At 37.5% G+C, this 16,146-nt stretch overlaps 1 protein-coding gene across 1 annotated transcript in view; it reads left to right on the top strand.

The window, feature by feature from the left end:
- Nucleotides 1–16,146, top strand: part of LOC134852916 (uncharacterized) — a 191,936-nt gene that overhangs the window by 132,944 nt on the left and 42,846 nt on the right. The window contains exon 7 of the mRNA XM_063868781.1: nt 596–880. Within this exon, the coding sequence (XP_063724851.1) occupies nt 596–880 (285 nt within the window). The remainder of the gene's footprint in view (nt 1–595; nt 881–16,146) is intronic.

The following is a 16,146-nucleotide window of genomic DNA, read 5'->3' as shown; positions in this document are numbered from 1 at the left end:
GAAAATTGTTTAAAAAACTCTAGGATAAACGTTTTTCCATAATTTTGATGCAGGCAATTGTATGATAAGCTTTTTTGGTGTGGGGAAAATCAAAATAAGCATTTTCGGTTTATGGAGGTCAACCCGGGGTCACATTACCTTTCCAGGCCTTTTTGTTGGTTTTAAACTGTTTTCTTTATAAGACCGCTCAAAAACCGCTTAAAAACCGCTTAAAAACCGCTCACATCTTGCTTGAGAAACCGTTCAAAAATCACCGCAAGAAATGAGCGGTTTTTGAGCGGTTTTTTAGGCAAGATTTGAGCGGTTTGAGCGGTTTTTCCAAAAAACCGCCCAAACCGCTCAAATCTTGCTGAAAAACCGCTCAAACCGCTCATATCTTGATCGGTTTTTGAGCGGGATCTCGACCCGGGTTTTGATGGTTTATACATCATCACTGAGGCAGTTTAATTTTTATTCGTGGCTCCTTTTGCATAGTCATGTTATGATATCTTTTTTCCCGTCACCACACTCAGTTTTGCAGTACATTTACATTAAAACTGAGAGTCCTCATAAATGTCCCAGGAAAATTAATTTTGTGGTTTTAAACTCTTTCTAGGACCACCCGTTGTATCACATCAAATCGAGGCAAAAAGCCCCTGGAAGATATCATTCATCTTCATCAGTTTTGGCCTTTCCTACCTCGACAGGTATTTAATCGTCTCTTCCAGCTCTTCACTTACCAATCCAATAAAGAAAGAAGAGCTGTTAATGCACTATGGTTACCCCATTGAAATTGATGGCCTTGATCCAGGAACTGAGTACTATCTACACTTCACTCAGTTGGTTCAGTTCTGTCCCAGCGGAGATCGGGTGTTCAGTTATACGACTTCAGTCTGCACAAGTAAGATGAATCATTTTGAAAAAATCACATCTTAGTTTGAAAGAAAGAAGTGATTGACCAATTTTCTATGCTCTGTTTATTGTTTTATTGTAGTTTTTCTAATGATTTTTTTTAAAAATTAATTTCGAGCCCTTTTGATGAAGTCTCTAGAAAATCTGAATTAATAAAATTAATCGAACGCCTCTCAAGGATTCGACCTCTGCCGCTCCAAAGGGTCCTCCTTTGTACTAGTTTGGCATATCCACTTTTGGTGGCTGACGGACCCTAAAGTTTCTTAAAGGCGCTGTCATCCGTCTCGGATTGATAAATTTATCATATTTGATTTGTACCTTTTATGTTAAACTCACTGTGCTAGATATCTTGTTATGTGGTCGGTTGACCTTGATAGGCATTAGACATATGTTGTTCTTGAGCTGTAGCTCAGTTGTCAATAAAAGTTGCCTTTCAACTAGTTGTTTTTATATCGCCTTGTTTAGAACTCTCGGTTTCTCAATCCGTTCGGATCCAAAAAGTAGGACGTTCATACGCAGATTTATGACATGGCGCAGTCAGCAGGATACTCGAAAAGCCCGTTGAATATTGACCTAATTTGGGAGAAGGCGTCAGCTGAACCACCATTAGAGTGGACTAAAGGGGCAGCAATACTAGAGATGACAGTATTCGCTAAAGACGGAATTGAGGTACGAAACCTGCTAAGAACTAAACCGTCATTAGTTGAACCTTCAGAGTCTATTTACGAGGTCGAAATAACGGGAGAAATGGAAGCACAGAGGAAGAATCGGGATGTTCGAAATCAGGAGAAGCGAGTTGGTTGGGAAAACCACGTGATAAAGCCCGAGAGAAAGGAGTACTTTGTAATTCATTTCGTTGGGATGAAGCAGATGAAAAATCACGCAGTTATCTTTTTCTATACCTGGGGGCCGAGGGGCAACGACAGGACTAACGAGAGAGACCAAGTTTGAATTTACCGACAATTACTACGAAAGATCTCATGACAACTATAGAAGAAATTTCCGTCACAACTAAATATGCAATACGCCGGGAAAAAGGTTTTGAACACATTTGCACAATGACAATAAACCCATTCGGAGGGCAAACAGCAACGACAAAACACGAACCAGAACATTACATAAATACACGTGGCCGCAATTACTACACTAACAATCAAAGTTCCAGAGATGTCGGGGTAGATTCCATGAAACACAAAATGCAAGAGGACAGCAACAACGGAACACAACATTCAACACCCATAAACAAGTCTAAAAAAGTGGCAATCAATACGGTCGAAATAATAAACAAACATTCCCAGCAAAAAAATAAATTTTTTTCAAAATGTGCCAAGCCTAGCCATTTCGCAAAAGTCCGTCGATCTGCGAATATTACCTACGTGGTTGATTGAAACGAGGAGCAACAAGAGGAAATTGAGGCTGAAAATCTAGAAACCGATAACGACCCAGTTGCATTCGCAGAGTATACATCAAAAAAGATTTTGAAATGATTATCAAATCAATAAGTTTTCGGTCATGGCACTTGCTGAAGCATTTGATATTAAGTACACGGTTAATTGGTCTGAAGATGACCTAAACGGTCACATCGTAAAACTAAAAAGAATAAGTATTCGCTATCGCTGACTCTGGAAGTCCGATGTCATTTTTGAATGAGAAAACCGCGCGGCGGTTACAACAGAACGACAAGTCAGCTCTATTCAAATGTATTCAACCACAGGACACCGCCAGAAACTTAGCGTGCTAGAATCGTGAAACAAAATCTCCCAAAGGAAGACTTATCATAACAGTTGAATCAGGAGGCTGGAAAATTCAAGCAGCCGCTTTCATTATTGTGGATGGTGAAAAAGCAATTATTATAGGGAGAAACATACTACCTTAAGCATAAGCATGTTGCACAGGGATAAAACTCCACAATAGAGATAGGTATAAAACCGATTCAATAAAATTAAAAACGATTCAATATGCAGAATATACGTGAATCAGAAGAATGGGACTCGGATATCAAACAATGGGTTGGAGATAGTTTTCAGCAATTTTGCGTACTTATTGGAAAATCAAAAAGCCACGTAATGAGAACCCAATTTAAAAAAGACGTAAGCCCAATTAAACAAAAAGGTCGACGCATCCCGTTGCAGCTACAGCAACGGGTTGAAGCAGAACTAAGCAAACTCATTGATCAAAAACATATTTTCAAATCAGGTAAAGGTTCGGACCGACAATTAATTAGACCGATTGTATCAACCGTCCAAAAGGATCAAACAGCTAAACTGGCCTTAGATTCCAAGAAACTAATTAAATTCAATCATAATAACAAATACCAGATGCCCACTTTAGATTTGCTACGGGGTAACATCACGCATGTAGTCAAATTGGACAATTCCAAACAAACACTATTTTTAACGCTAGATTTACGATATGCATACTCACAAAAGCCTTTGGATAAATCAACTAGAGAACCATAAAAATTAGTCTTATTGACGGCAACTCTACCGGGACATACAAATTCAAACAGGATGATATGGTCTCACGGACATGCAAGCCGAGTTTCAGAAGGAAATCGGTCTAACACTTACCAATTGTACAAATACTTACACTTATCTGGATGACATAATGATAGTAACAAAAGGACCAAAATTTAGATCGAGCAGTTTTAGCAAAAATTAAACTCTAGATCGAGCAAAAATTAAACTCTAAGCAGTTTTGACAAAAATAGATGAGGAAAACCTGGCGATATCCTTGGATAATGGTAAGTTTGCATGTGAAGTGAGTGGCTAGGGTATACCATCAATAGTGAGGGAACTAAACCACTCATAAAAAAACGGAGGCTGTTGAAAAATTATTGCCACCAAAACTTATAAAACAATGTCAAAGTTTGATGGGCTCCATGGATCAGCTCACACAGTATATATCAAAATTAGCACAAACAGCAGCTGCATTTCGTCCATCGTTGAAAAATACAGAAAAAAAAACTAAACCGATTGACTGGAAACCAGAACACAATACAGCATTTGACAACATCTTGAAGTTAGTCTCTGAAATAACTCAAAATGAACATTTTGAACAACAACTAGACACTCTCATTGTTTGCATGAGTCTACGTCAGGTTTAGTGGCCTCCTTGAAACAAAATTTACCGGAAGGATGGGTTGTGATAGCCTATGCTTCACGTTTCTTGAATTCCTTGAGTCAAAACACTCAGTGAAGGAACTAGAATTACTCGGGGTAGTTTGGGCCATCAAAAATTTTGAATACTGTCTTTATGGAAAGCTTTTTACCGTCATTACAGACCATCAAATTTTGATCAGCGCTTTAAATTCGAGCGTAAGATCAAAAACTAGTAGGGTAGACTAACACGCTGGATCGACCGACTTATCCCATTTCACTTTGACCTTAAGCGTCTGGCGGGGGAAAAATGAGATTAATAGGATATAAGTCACCAAATCCATTTCGATTGGCAATAACCCCCAGCGAGTATGATGAGGAATTCGTTGTCGCATCAATTAATGCATTCATAAACAATCTCGAGTCGATTGACAATGGCGTTCCTAAGAATCTAGCCAATCAAAACAGAGCACCGTGTCAGCTGATCAAAAAGCGCGCGAAAAACAAAGGGTTTTCCAATAGCATTTCAAACGCTCATATAATATCTCAACGTTCCACGCATTGCGAAAGCGGTGAATTGAAACCTCGCGGACAAATTCAGTTTGACTCAAAATCAACAAGAATTCTGTCAATTCAGTTGCATTCATTTAAAAAAGTTGAAACACTGTCAAATTGCAAGATCTCTCTAGACACAATCAGTCAAAACACAACGATGAGCTCAAACCAGAAACAAAAATTTTAAGGGAGGATAATAACAAAAGGAGCCATAGAGTTACATCGACAAAACTCCAAGCATTCCTGAAAAAATTGGATGAGGAAAACCTCGCGTTATCCGTGGATAAAATTTAACGCATGTAAGCAAGTTTCGCGGCTAAGGCATACATACCATCAATAGTGAGGGAACCAAACCACGCATAAAAAAACGGAGGCTACCGAAAAATTATCTCCACCAAAAACTTTTTAATCAATTAAAATTTTTTGGGCTCCATACATCACCTCACACGGTATATACCAAACTAGCACAAACAGCAGCTGCATTACGCCCATTGTTGGAAAATTCAGAAAAAAAACCGATTGTCTTGAAACCAGACCACAATACAGCATTTCACAACAACTTGAAGTTAGTCTCTGGAAACACTAATAACCAACATTTTGACCAGCACATTGACACTCGCATTGTATGCGACGCGTCTACGTCAGTTTAAGGGGCCTCATTGGGACAAATTCAGCGGAAAGTTGGGATGCCATAGCCAAGCGTCACATTTCTTAAATTCCCTTGAGGAAAAATTCTGAGTAACTGAACTAGAATTACCCGGGGTAGTTTGGGCCATCGAACATTTCAAATGGATTTGGTAGAATTAGCTTCGAGAGCCGATTGTGGCGATCGAGAAGACGAGTGGGTAAAAAACATGTTCACCGCACACACGCACAACAATAAAATTGCCGAAAAATTATTAGCACAAACGCAAAGCCCACCAGATGCATATGATTATGCAATACGTCGGGGAAAAGATTTTAAACACAGTCGCACAATGAATTTAAACCCATTTTGAGTGCAAATGGCAACGACAAAACAAGAACCAGTACAGTATATAAACACGGGTGGCCGCAATGATTACACTAACAACCAAAGTTCACAGAGAGGTCGGTGTGGATTCCGTTGGTACACAAAATACAAGAGGACAGCAACAACGGAACACAACCTTCAACACCCAAAAACAAGGCTCAAATGTGGCAATCAACACTGTCAAAATCATATGAAGTCATGCCCAGCAAAGTATAAAATGAGTTCAAAATTTACCAAGCGAGGCCACTGCAAAACTCAGTCGATCTGCGAATGTTGACAACATGGGTGTTCGAAACGAAGAACAGCAAGAGGAAATTGAGACTGAAAGTCTAGAAACCGATAACGACCCAGTTGCATTCGAAGTTTACATCCAAAAAGGTTAGAATGATTATCGAATCAATAATTTTTTGGTCATGGCAATTGCTGAAGCATTTGAAATTAAGAACACGGCTAATTGTCTGAGGATGACATAAACGGTCACATCGTGAAACTAAATAGAATAATAATTCGTTATCGCCGACTCTGTAAGTCCGACTCTGTAAGTCTAAATGAAAAAACGGAGTGGCAGTTACATCAGAACGACAAGTCAGCTGTATTCAAATGTATCCCACCAGATGACACCGCCAGAAGTGTAGCGTGCTACATTGGCTAACAAAAACTCCCAAAGCAAGACTAATCATAACATTCGAATCAGGAGGCTGAAAAAAAAAAAGCAGCCCTTTTCAAAATCACGTGAATAGAACCCAATTTAGCAAAGACGTAAACCCATTTCAACAAAAAATTCGACGCGTCCCGGTGCAGCTACAGCAACGGGTTGAAGTGGAACTAAGCAAACCCATTGATCGAAAACACATGTTCAAATTAGATAAATGTTCGGACCGATTGTAGTAACCGTCCAAAAGGATCAAACAGCTAAACTGGCGTTAGATTCCAAGAAAATAATTAAATATCTTCATAAGAACAAATACCAGATGCCCAAAAAAGATTCACTCTTGGACAACCTCGCGCATGTGGTCAAATCGGACAAATCAAAGCAAACACTATTTTCAACGCTAGATTTTTGGTATGCGTACTCACAAATCCCTGTGGATAATTCAACCAGAGAACAATGTAATTTTAGTCCTTTTGACGGCAACGCCATCGGGACATACCAATTTGAAACAGGTTTCAATGCATTCACGGACCTGCCAGCCGAATTTCAGAAGGCAATCGATCAAACACTTATCAAGTGTACAGAGACTTACGATTATGTTGATGACAAACTGATGGTAACAAAAGATCCAATAGTGAGCGAACCAAAAAACAGAGGCTATTAAAAAACCTTTGCCACGAAAGCTTGTAAAACAAATACAAATTGAATCAAATTGAAAAATGGATAACCTCACAATCACAAGGTATATATCAAAAATTGCACAGAAAGCAGCTGAATTACGCCCATCGTTGAAAAATACAGAAAAAAAACAATTGACTGGAAACCAGAACACAATACAGCCTTCGACAACATCTTGAAATTAGTCTCTGAAATAACTCAAAATAAACATTTTGACCACCACCTAGATACTTGCATTGTATGCGATGCGTCTACGTCAAGTTTAGGGGCCTCATTGGAACAAAACAAAATTCGCCGGAAGGATAGGTTGCGATAGCCTATGCTTCACGTTTTTTGGATTCCACTGAGGAAAAATTTTTGATTAAATGAACTAAAATTACTCGGGGTAGTTTGGGCCATCGAAAATTTTAAATACTGTCTTTATGAAAAGTTTCTTACAGTCATTACAGACCATCAAGATTTCATCAGCGCTTTGAACTCGAGCGTTAGATAAAAAACTAGTCAGAGTAGACTAGTGCGCTGGATCGACCGACTCATCCCATTTTACTTGGACATTAAGCGTCTCGCGGGGAGTAAAATGGGATCAATAGACTATAAGTCGCAAAATCCAGATGGATTGGCAATAACCCCAAGCGAGTATGATAAGGAATTCGTTGTCGAATCAATTATTGCATCCATGAACAACTTCGAGTTGATTGACAATGTCCATCCTAACAACCTAGCCAATCAAAACAGAGCACCGTGTCAGCGGATCAAAAAGCGCGCGGAAAACAAAGGGTTTTTGAATAGCATTTCAAACGCTCAATTAACATCTCGAAATTACACGCATTCCGAAAGCGGTCAATTGAAACCTCGCGGACAAATTCAGTTCGACTCAAAATCAACTAGAAATCAGTCAACTCAGTTGCATTCATTCAAAAAATTTGAAACTCTGTCAAATTGCAAGATCTCTGTAAGTACAATCGGGTCAAAACACAACAATGAGCCGCAAACCAGAAACAAAAGGTTTAAAGGGAGGATTTCTTCCATCCGAAATCAAATCGTCGGAGACGCGGGGCCGAAAACAATCGGGCTTGCAGTGGCAAGGCTCGTTGGACTGGAAGGAAAGCTTATCAGATCCGCGGTGGCATAAACGGCCCCCAACAAAATCCAAGAAGCCAAAAACTTCACAAACCTCAACGCTGGACCACTCATCCTCAAATGTACAAGATTCGCTGAAACTACTTTCATCAAAGAAAAAGCCAGCAACAAACTTTCCGAAGGTTTTATATGGGGCCGACCCAATTTCAACGAAAACACCAGCGACCGGTAAACGAGCACTAGAACCTAAATTGATGACGACACGCGCCGCACAAACGGAAACAATGTGTTCAGTGGTGTCCACTCAAACAGACTCCGCCATAGACAATAACGACAATTCGAACGAAATTTGCATCAGCCGCGTGGACCCAATATTTGTGTTCAAGAGGAAAATTTTAACAAAATTTCACACAATTCGAGGCCAGCCATAACCTCATAACTGAAAGACTTGTCGCAACAATCGAGAAAGGAACAAATACAGAAGAATCGGAGGAAGACACACCGCTATTTTGGCTGAAACTACAGAAAGTACTGGGTGTTCGATTCAAAACCTCTTATGGACAAAACTAGCATAAAATCGGTAACCGCCTTCCCGTCTGAGAGGATTTTCTACTGATCGACGAGAGGATTGTGATACCCCCTCAGTTGCGCCAAACGGTTCTCGATAGCCTCCATCTAACTCACCCAGGATGGACCGCCATATTGGATCTCTGCCAACATTTTTGGTCTCCCCACATATGATAGTTCAGATAGCTCAGAGTTGTATGCACTGCACGGAGCAAGGTAAAAATCTCAAACCATTTATAGGGAAAAACATTCGTTCCAGATGGAACCGGTTGTAGAACCTACGAAAAAGTCCAATTAGATTTCGCCGGGCCCCTCCCTGATGAATTAAATAAAGAGGCTTACAATTTGGTTGCGATAGATAAGTGGTCAAAATTCTCACTGCGAAAGTTGTGTCGAACACAACAGCGGATGTTGTCATTAAATTTATGCAAAGATATATTTCCAATAATCGGGTACCATGAAGACTAGAAATCGACCAATCGCAGACATTCAGGGCTGAGAAATTTCAATTATTTTGCAATACGGATAACATAAAATTGCTTTCCGCTCCGGTAGATCATCATAGGGCAATAATGCTGGTAGAAAGAGTGAGTCAAACTATAGAGCGTAGGCTAGCCATAATGAAAACAGATCAAACAAACACACTGTACAAACTCGCCTCAGATTAAGCAGAAATTATAAGAGCTTTAGGGATGGCACCACTTAGCATCACAAAACTTTCACCTTTTGAAGCACATAAGACTAGGAAAACAAACACTCCTCTTTCAAACTTAGCCACTAAAAGTTCACTGGACAACTTAAGCTGGGAAAGTGCAAAACATACATGTTTAGATCAAAAGAATCTTATAAAACCGCCACTGCCGGCGGAAATATTGCACGGTCTTCAGCTATGGTCGGAGGATGAGGTTTCCATCAAGAGTCGCGAATCAAAGATCAACGAAAAGTCGCCAACCCTACCGAAAAATCTTCAAGAAGCAGCTAACTTGCCTACAGAACAAGCTCCAGGTGCTAAGTCTAAAGAAACCATACAAATATTTAAAAATAAGCTAAACGAAAGATACAAAGGGGTACAGGCAACAATAGACAAACATACGGAAAAACGTATAGATCCGGTAGCAAGAAAAACAATTCAAATGGGAACCAAGGTTTCGAGCAAAAATACAAAACTATCATTGGAAAAATTTTAACGTACACGCCGCACACAGCATGAGTTCAAATATTTGGAAAACAAACAAGATTATTAAAAAATAGCGGAGTCGCCTTTGTTCCTAATCCTTAAATACACGGACCATGCAGACCTTCTCGACTAAGTGATAAGGTTGCGCACAAATCCGCCGCAACACCCGATGTCCAAGGAGGACACGGAGACGGTATCACCAAAAAAGCTAACAAAACAGGAGAAATTGGCAGGGCACCAAGGTAACCAGAGCACTCCAACGAAGAGAAACGTAGAACCCAATGGAAAAAGAAAAAGCGGGCGTCCGACTCACAAATTGCAAAGTGGCATGAGTCTACAAACAGAAGTAAAAACTGCTGTGGTGTCAGAAAGTTAAAATACCAGACAAGAACGTGACCAGCGGTTCTGACGACGTCAATCAATCGTCCACTACATCTGAGAACGTAGCACCTTCATCTGAGCGACCTAATCAGAAAGGCACGCCTCCCTCAAACTTCGTCATGCCGACCAGAAGTTCAACACGTAATCGACAACCGACACTGACAAACGCACTCGCTAACCCAATACCAATTAATACAATAATTGAGACAAATCGTGAAGCAAAAGCAATACTACAATTCGAAATTGATTTGCCACCAGACAAACCGGAAGCAGGCACTAAGTCAAGCTTAAACTCTTTAATACAAGAAATGGGATTCACAGACAAGACACCGGAATACCAGGTCTGTGTCAAATTCCTTGAAGCCATTAGCCCCAAGAACAAGAACAAAACTACTAAATTGTTCACTTAACTTCACCAAGAGAAAGCGCGAATGATAGTAAAGAAAATCTATTTGTGAAGGAGAAGAACGAAACGGGAGAACTTACGAAGGAGAAGGATGATGAACAAACGCACGAAGATGAAGAACACGAAAAGAACATGGAAGATGATAACAATAATGAGACAGATAGAAAAACGCGAACGGAAAATTGATCATGAAGACGAGAGCAGGAACAGTCGAAATTTAAAGTCCCCCAGGGACTATAAAACTGCAATCAAAAACAATCATTTTTATTAAATTCTTCGTTAAGGGGAATTTCATCCGGCTCGGATTGATAATTTTATCAGACTTGATACGTACATTTTATGTTGAACTCACTGTGCTAGATATCTTGTTGTGTGGTCGGTTGACCTTGATAGGAATTAGAACTTGTTCTTGTGCTGTATCTCCATTGTCAATAAATGTTGCCTTTCAACTAGTTGTTTCATATCGCCTCGCTTAGAACTCTAGGTTTATCAATTAGTTCGGATTCAGTAAGTAAGACTTTCATAGGCAGAGGTATTACAGGCGCCTTGGCGCCAATTTATACGAGTTTTGAGGGGGTTCGCGCGTCAAAAATTGGTCAAAAATTTTCAAAAAGTGCCTAAAAACGCTTTTTTGGCCTGATTTTTTTTTCAAAATTTTGCCTGCGACCCTGAAAAATTGCCCAAACCAGGATCTCTGTAGTACTTTGGGAGACATTGGAAAAAAAATTGGTCTGTCTATAAAAAAGGTCGAGAAAATTTTGAAAATTTGCGATGCTGAAGTTATAAAATAAGCGTTCTAAGCATGTGGAACCTGATCTAAACTATATTTTATGATTGGATAAATTAAATGTTTTACCAATGTAAAGTATTTAATATTAACCAATCACGATCCATCTAACTAACAACCCACTTATTTGTAAGTGCTGAAGTTACTTGTAATTTCAGCACCAGAGAGATTTGAATTTAACTTAGAAATTAGTTGGACTCTCCCGAGCACTTCAGCAGCCGCAATAAACCAGTATACCCTAGATCTATTGAGCCTAGCAGAGACTAGTTAAACAACCTGAGACTAGATAGTATAAGAGTAAGATTAGGATCGGTATTAGACTAAGAAGTTGCACGAATCTATCCGGCCGAAAATAAGATAGCGTGACGAGAAGACGGTGTACCCTATCCGAAATTACTCTATGAGTTAACCAAATCAGTCCTAACTCATCTGGTGCGACCATAAGTCTCGAACAAGACCTTAATAGCTTAGAATTAACCAAAATAGATTAGAAATTAGACAAAAACATTTAAAAAATGTTATACGACAATAATTTAATCGAAATGTCTCTACGACTCAATAGATCAGAGCCAATATTCCGAACCATAACAGAACTACCCGGAATTGGAAGAAGACCTCGAACCAGAGACGACATACGACAAAGTAGAAACTTGCCATATAGCTATATGATAGTTAGGCAAAAACCAGAACAAACTTTTATATTTAGAATACTACTGGCAATGAATTTAGATTTTCATTTGCAAACATAAAACCTTGAAGTTAATCTTCAAAATCATTTCAGGCGCTAAACAAAATTATTAATATACAATAACGATTGATAAAAAGATCTAAGATCGTTTTCCTAAAACTCTGCAGTAATATACAAAACATGTTTGAAAAATATTTATTGAAAAATAAAAATAAAAATTAGTAGCATGACAATAAATTGTTAGTAATCATAAATCATCCTGTTGTTCCAGCTCCATCATCTAAAACATAACAGCAATCATAAACCCACTAATATCATCAAAACACTAAATCTTTCCTTTACACACATTTAAAAATTTATTAAAACTTAAATTCACTTAATTTTAAAACCAGATCATCAAGGCTTATCCTTGGATCTTAAATCATTTTCTACTTAATTAAATTTTAAATTTGATCATCAAGGCTTATCCTTGGATCAAACAGAACAACTTTGTTCTCCCCCACCCACTTAATTAGTGTCTAACGACCTCAAACGTCGATTCACTACCCAACCCTTTCTAAAGACCTAAGACTAATAGAAATTTTTAAACAAAACTAATCATTCAAATTAGGATAAATAGTGAAGAACTTCGGTTATTCATCCTTCACTTGACCCCCCCTCTTACCAGACCCAGGATAAATCTTAGACTTAGTAAGTTTAAAATAGTATCTAACGAACTACTCGCGTTCTAATTATACCTGAACCTTGTGGATCGATTTACTATTCTCCAACCCTTGAACACAATCACTACCCCTAAGTAAGATTAAGTAAGTTAACACCTTAACTTATACTAGCCACGAGAAAGTAAAAAATCATTCTTCGGAATCGATATACTTTTCTCTCCAACCCTGAACAAATAGACCCAGGTTAAGCTAACCAAAAAATCGTAAGAACTAACAGTTTAGGAAAATAGAAATCATTTAACAACCTTTTGCATCCGTCATCCTAAACCTTATGTCATTTAAAAACCTAGGAAATAAACAAACAATCGTTTTACACAATTGTGAAATAGATAACAAAAAATACGACCTTGTAATCACACCTCATACACAAACAGTTGGATACATTCGAACAAAACGACAAACACTAAAAAGAAAAATAATAACGAAACAAAGACAAATAACACGAAAAAGATTTTCAAAAAATCGAAACGCATTTTCAGAATCAGAAACCAACAGTTTAGACGAACTTTACAAACTAAAAGAATCAATAGATAAAAATTACCCACTTCACGATCAATTATATTTTTCTGACTCAGAAACAACTTCAAATTCATCAAAAAGAGGAAAAAGAAGAATAAAAAAGCAGTATAAACACAAACCAGTACATTTATACAATTGGAATCAACCAATTCGACACATTAATAATTACATATTAACAGTCATCGAACGAAAAAATGAGCTCAACGCACACTCCAGGTGAAGAAAGTCCAGATGATGATGAAATCTTTCCTTTTATAGTAGACGCAGATACTGATAGAGGACAACACATATTTTGTCAAAATTTACTCGTAAATTTATTTGAACCCGGAATTAGTCCATGTAAAACAGAGTTCCCCGATGTAAAAATCAAAAGACAAATCATAGATCACTACTTAAAAGATATATGCAACATAACACAACAGTATGGAATCTATTCCATAGAATTCACCTCACCAAACCATAATAATAGAAAATATACAATTCAAACAGACGATCTTGATTTAGAATTTTCAAAAGTTTTTTCAGAATATATAAAAAGCATCCAATATCATAACTCACAAAGAGCAAACTCCATATTCACCAATGAAGTTTTCGCAATAATATATAGTTATATTTCGATATTAGAAAACGAAATCCCAATAACAAATGTCTCACCGACAGAAACATCTAAACATTTAAGAGTACGACATGAAATCACACTACTCTCTAGTTATTTAAACATCATTAAAGAAAATTTCACAAAAGACGACGTTTCACAACATACAAAACACGATCTACAAAAAATTTTGGCATGGTTCATAATAGATTATTTCACACACAATATTGATTTAATTGCACAAGCAAGAAAAAATTTTAGACCCCAAAACTCGAACGATGATACCGCTATCACAGAACAATCAGATTATGTTTGGGACCCCGAATGGTCTCATCCCGCATTTATAAGCTTCCCACAATCAATCTCAAGTCAAGCAATAAGTACGATATCTTACATAAGAGATTATGTAAAAGTAATACCATTAACCATTGATGCGACACCATTAAACTATAATACATTTTTACCCGATACACAAAATAATAGTTTAAACTCTACAGTTATACACAATGAAAACCTCAATGGAACTAGGAATCTTACTCAACAAGATATCCAGACACCATCACACTTCATAAATGAAGAAATTGTACACACAACAACTACACAACAAAGTATTTCACCAATACGCCCAAATTTAACAACACCAAGAAATACAAATCCTTCACAAACACAGGTAACCTTACAATCAACCGTTAAACCTTCGGTTGCCCCTAAATATTCACATATGGATTACCAAACATACAGACCCATGACAATACCATCAAAAACACGCAAAACATTCACTAGAAACAACTTTGCAGACCATAATTATAATTATACACATCCATCAAAAACATATAACCAACCACAAAGAAATTTTAACCAATATACAAGATCTCGAAATTGGGATAACCCAATGACCCAACCTAATTCAATAAATTTCCAAACAAATCCCCCACAGGATCACAGTGAAAATTACCCATTTTTTCAACAAAATAAAAATAAAAAACAGACATCTTATCAAATGGATTATTTATCCTCAGATGATGATTTCTTACAACCAGATATATTTGCACCAAATACTCAAGAATATCGTAGACAAGGAATACAGAGAACACGTACAAATCATAGAAATTTTTCTCCACAACCAATAGATGCACAACATCAACAACCAATTCAACAACAAAATTTAATTAATACACAATCCTTCAACCAATTCAACAACAAAATCCAATGACTGCACACTCGTATCAAGCATCACAAATGCAAAATGAAATACCACTCCCATATTATCTCCAACAACATGAAATAACAAGAAACCAACTTTCGAATTTTTCTCAAATGCCAAATGCAGCAGAATCATTACAAATGACAATGAATCCATACCTTATGGGTGGATCATCAATAACATCAAACAAACCTTTAATGGTTTTCACAGGAACAGACCCTGAATACTCTGTAGAAGATTATTTAAATGCAGTAACAGCAAACCTGATTTTAAATATTGGACCTGAACCAATTAATACGCCACTACATCAAAACTGGATACATCGACGCACAGCGTTAATACAAACAACCTTAGATGGCGCAGCCCAAAAATGGTTTTCAGTACTACCTCTAGAAATAAAATCAAACTGGAAAAGGTTTACACAGGAATTTTCAAAAATGTTTGACTCCGAAAGAAACAAACAACAACAAAGAGTTTTATGTAATGAAATTCGCAGATTACCAAACGAAACCATCAAGCAAATAGCAGTACGAATCGAAACACTAGTTCGAAAAGCATATTCGTTAAATACACACGACTATAAAAACACAAAGATGACAGAAATCTTAATGATGACCTTAACACCACAATTAAGGAAAATAGCAATAAAAAAGAGAGCATCCCATCCTTCTTCAATTCGAGAACCCGATTTAGATTTTCGAAAACTAGTAGACAAATTAGAACAAGCAGAAATCACGATGAAACTAGAAGAAACGGAAAATCTGAAATTACAATACGTTAACAAAATTGAAACGACTCCCACTAATATTAATAATATACAGGAATCAGAAACAGACCTCGTTGAAAAAATCACTGAAATACTCAATATTTACGAAAAGAACCCAAACTTCAAAGGCAAACCATCTTTCAAAAAATGGTGTAATTATTGCCGACGATACGGACACAGTATTTCTGAATGTAGACAAAAACAGCAAGACAATCAAAATAAACCTCAAAAATATAAAGAACCAAATAAATCATTCTATCAATACATGAAAAAAGATCAAAATCTACCGAACAAAACAGTCCACAGCAACAACAGTTCAGGAAAACCACTCCCGAACAATACAAACTATACAAGAAATCAATCACCAT

Source organism: Symsagittifera roscoffensis, chromosome 8 (assembly GCF_963678635.1).
Source record: "Symsagittifera roscoffensis chromosome 8, txSymRosc1.1, whole genome shotgun sequence".
Taxonomy (NCBI): Eukaryota; Metazoa; Xenacoelomorpha; order Acoela; family Convolutidae; genus Symsagittifera; species Symsagittifera roscoffensis.
The sequence above is the reverse complement of the archived record's forward strand: the minus strand, read 5'-3'. Positions and strand labels throughout refer to the sequence as shown.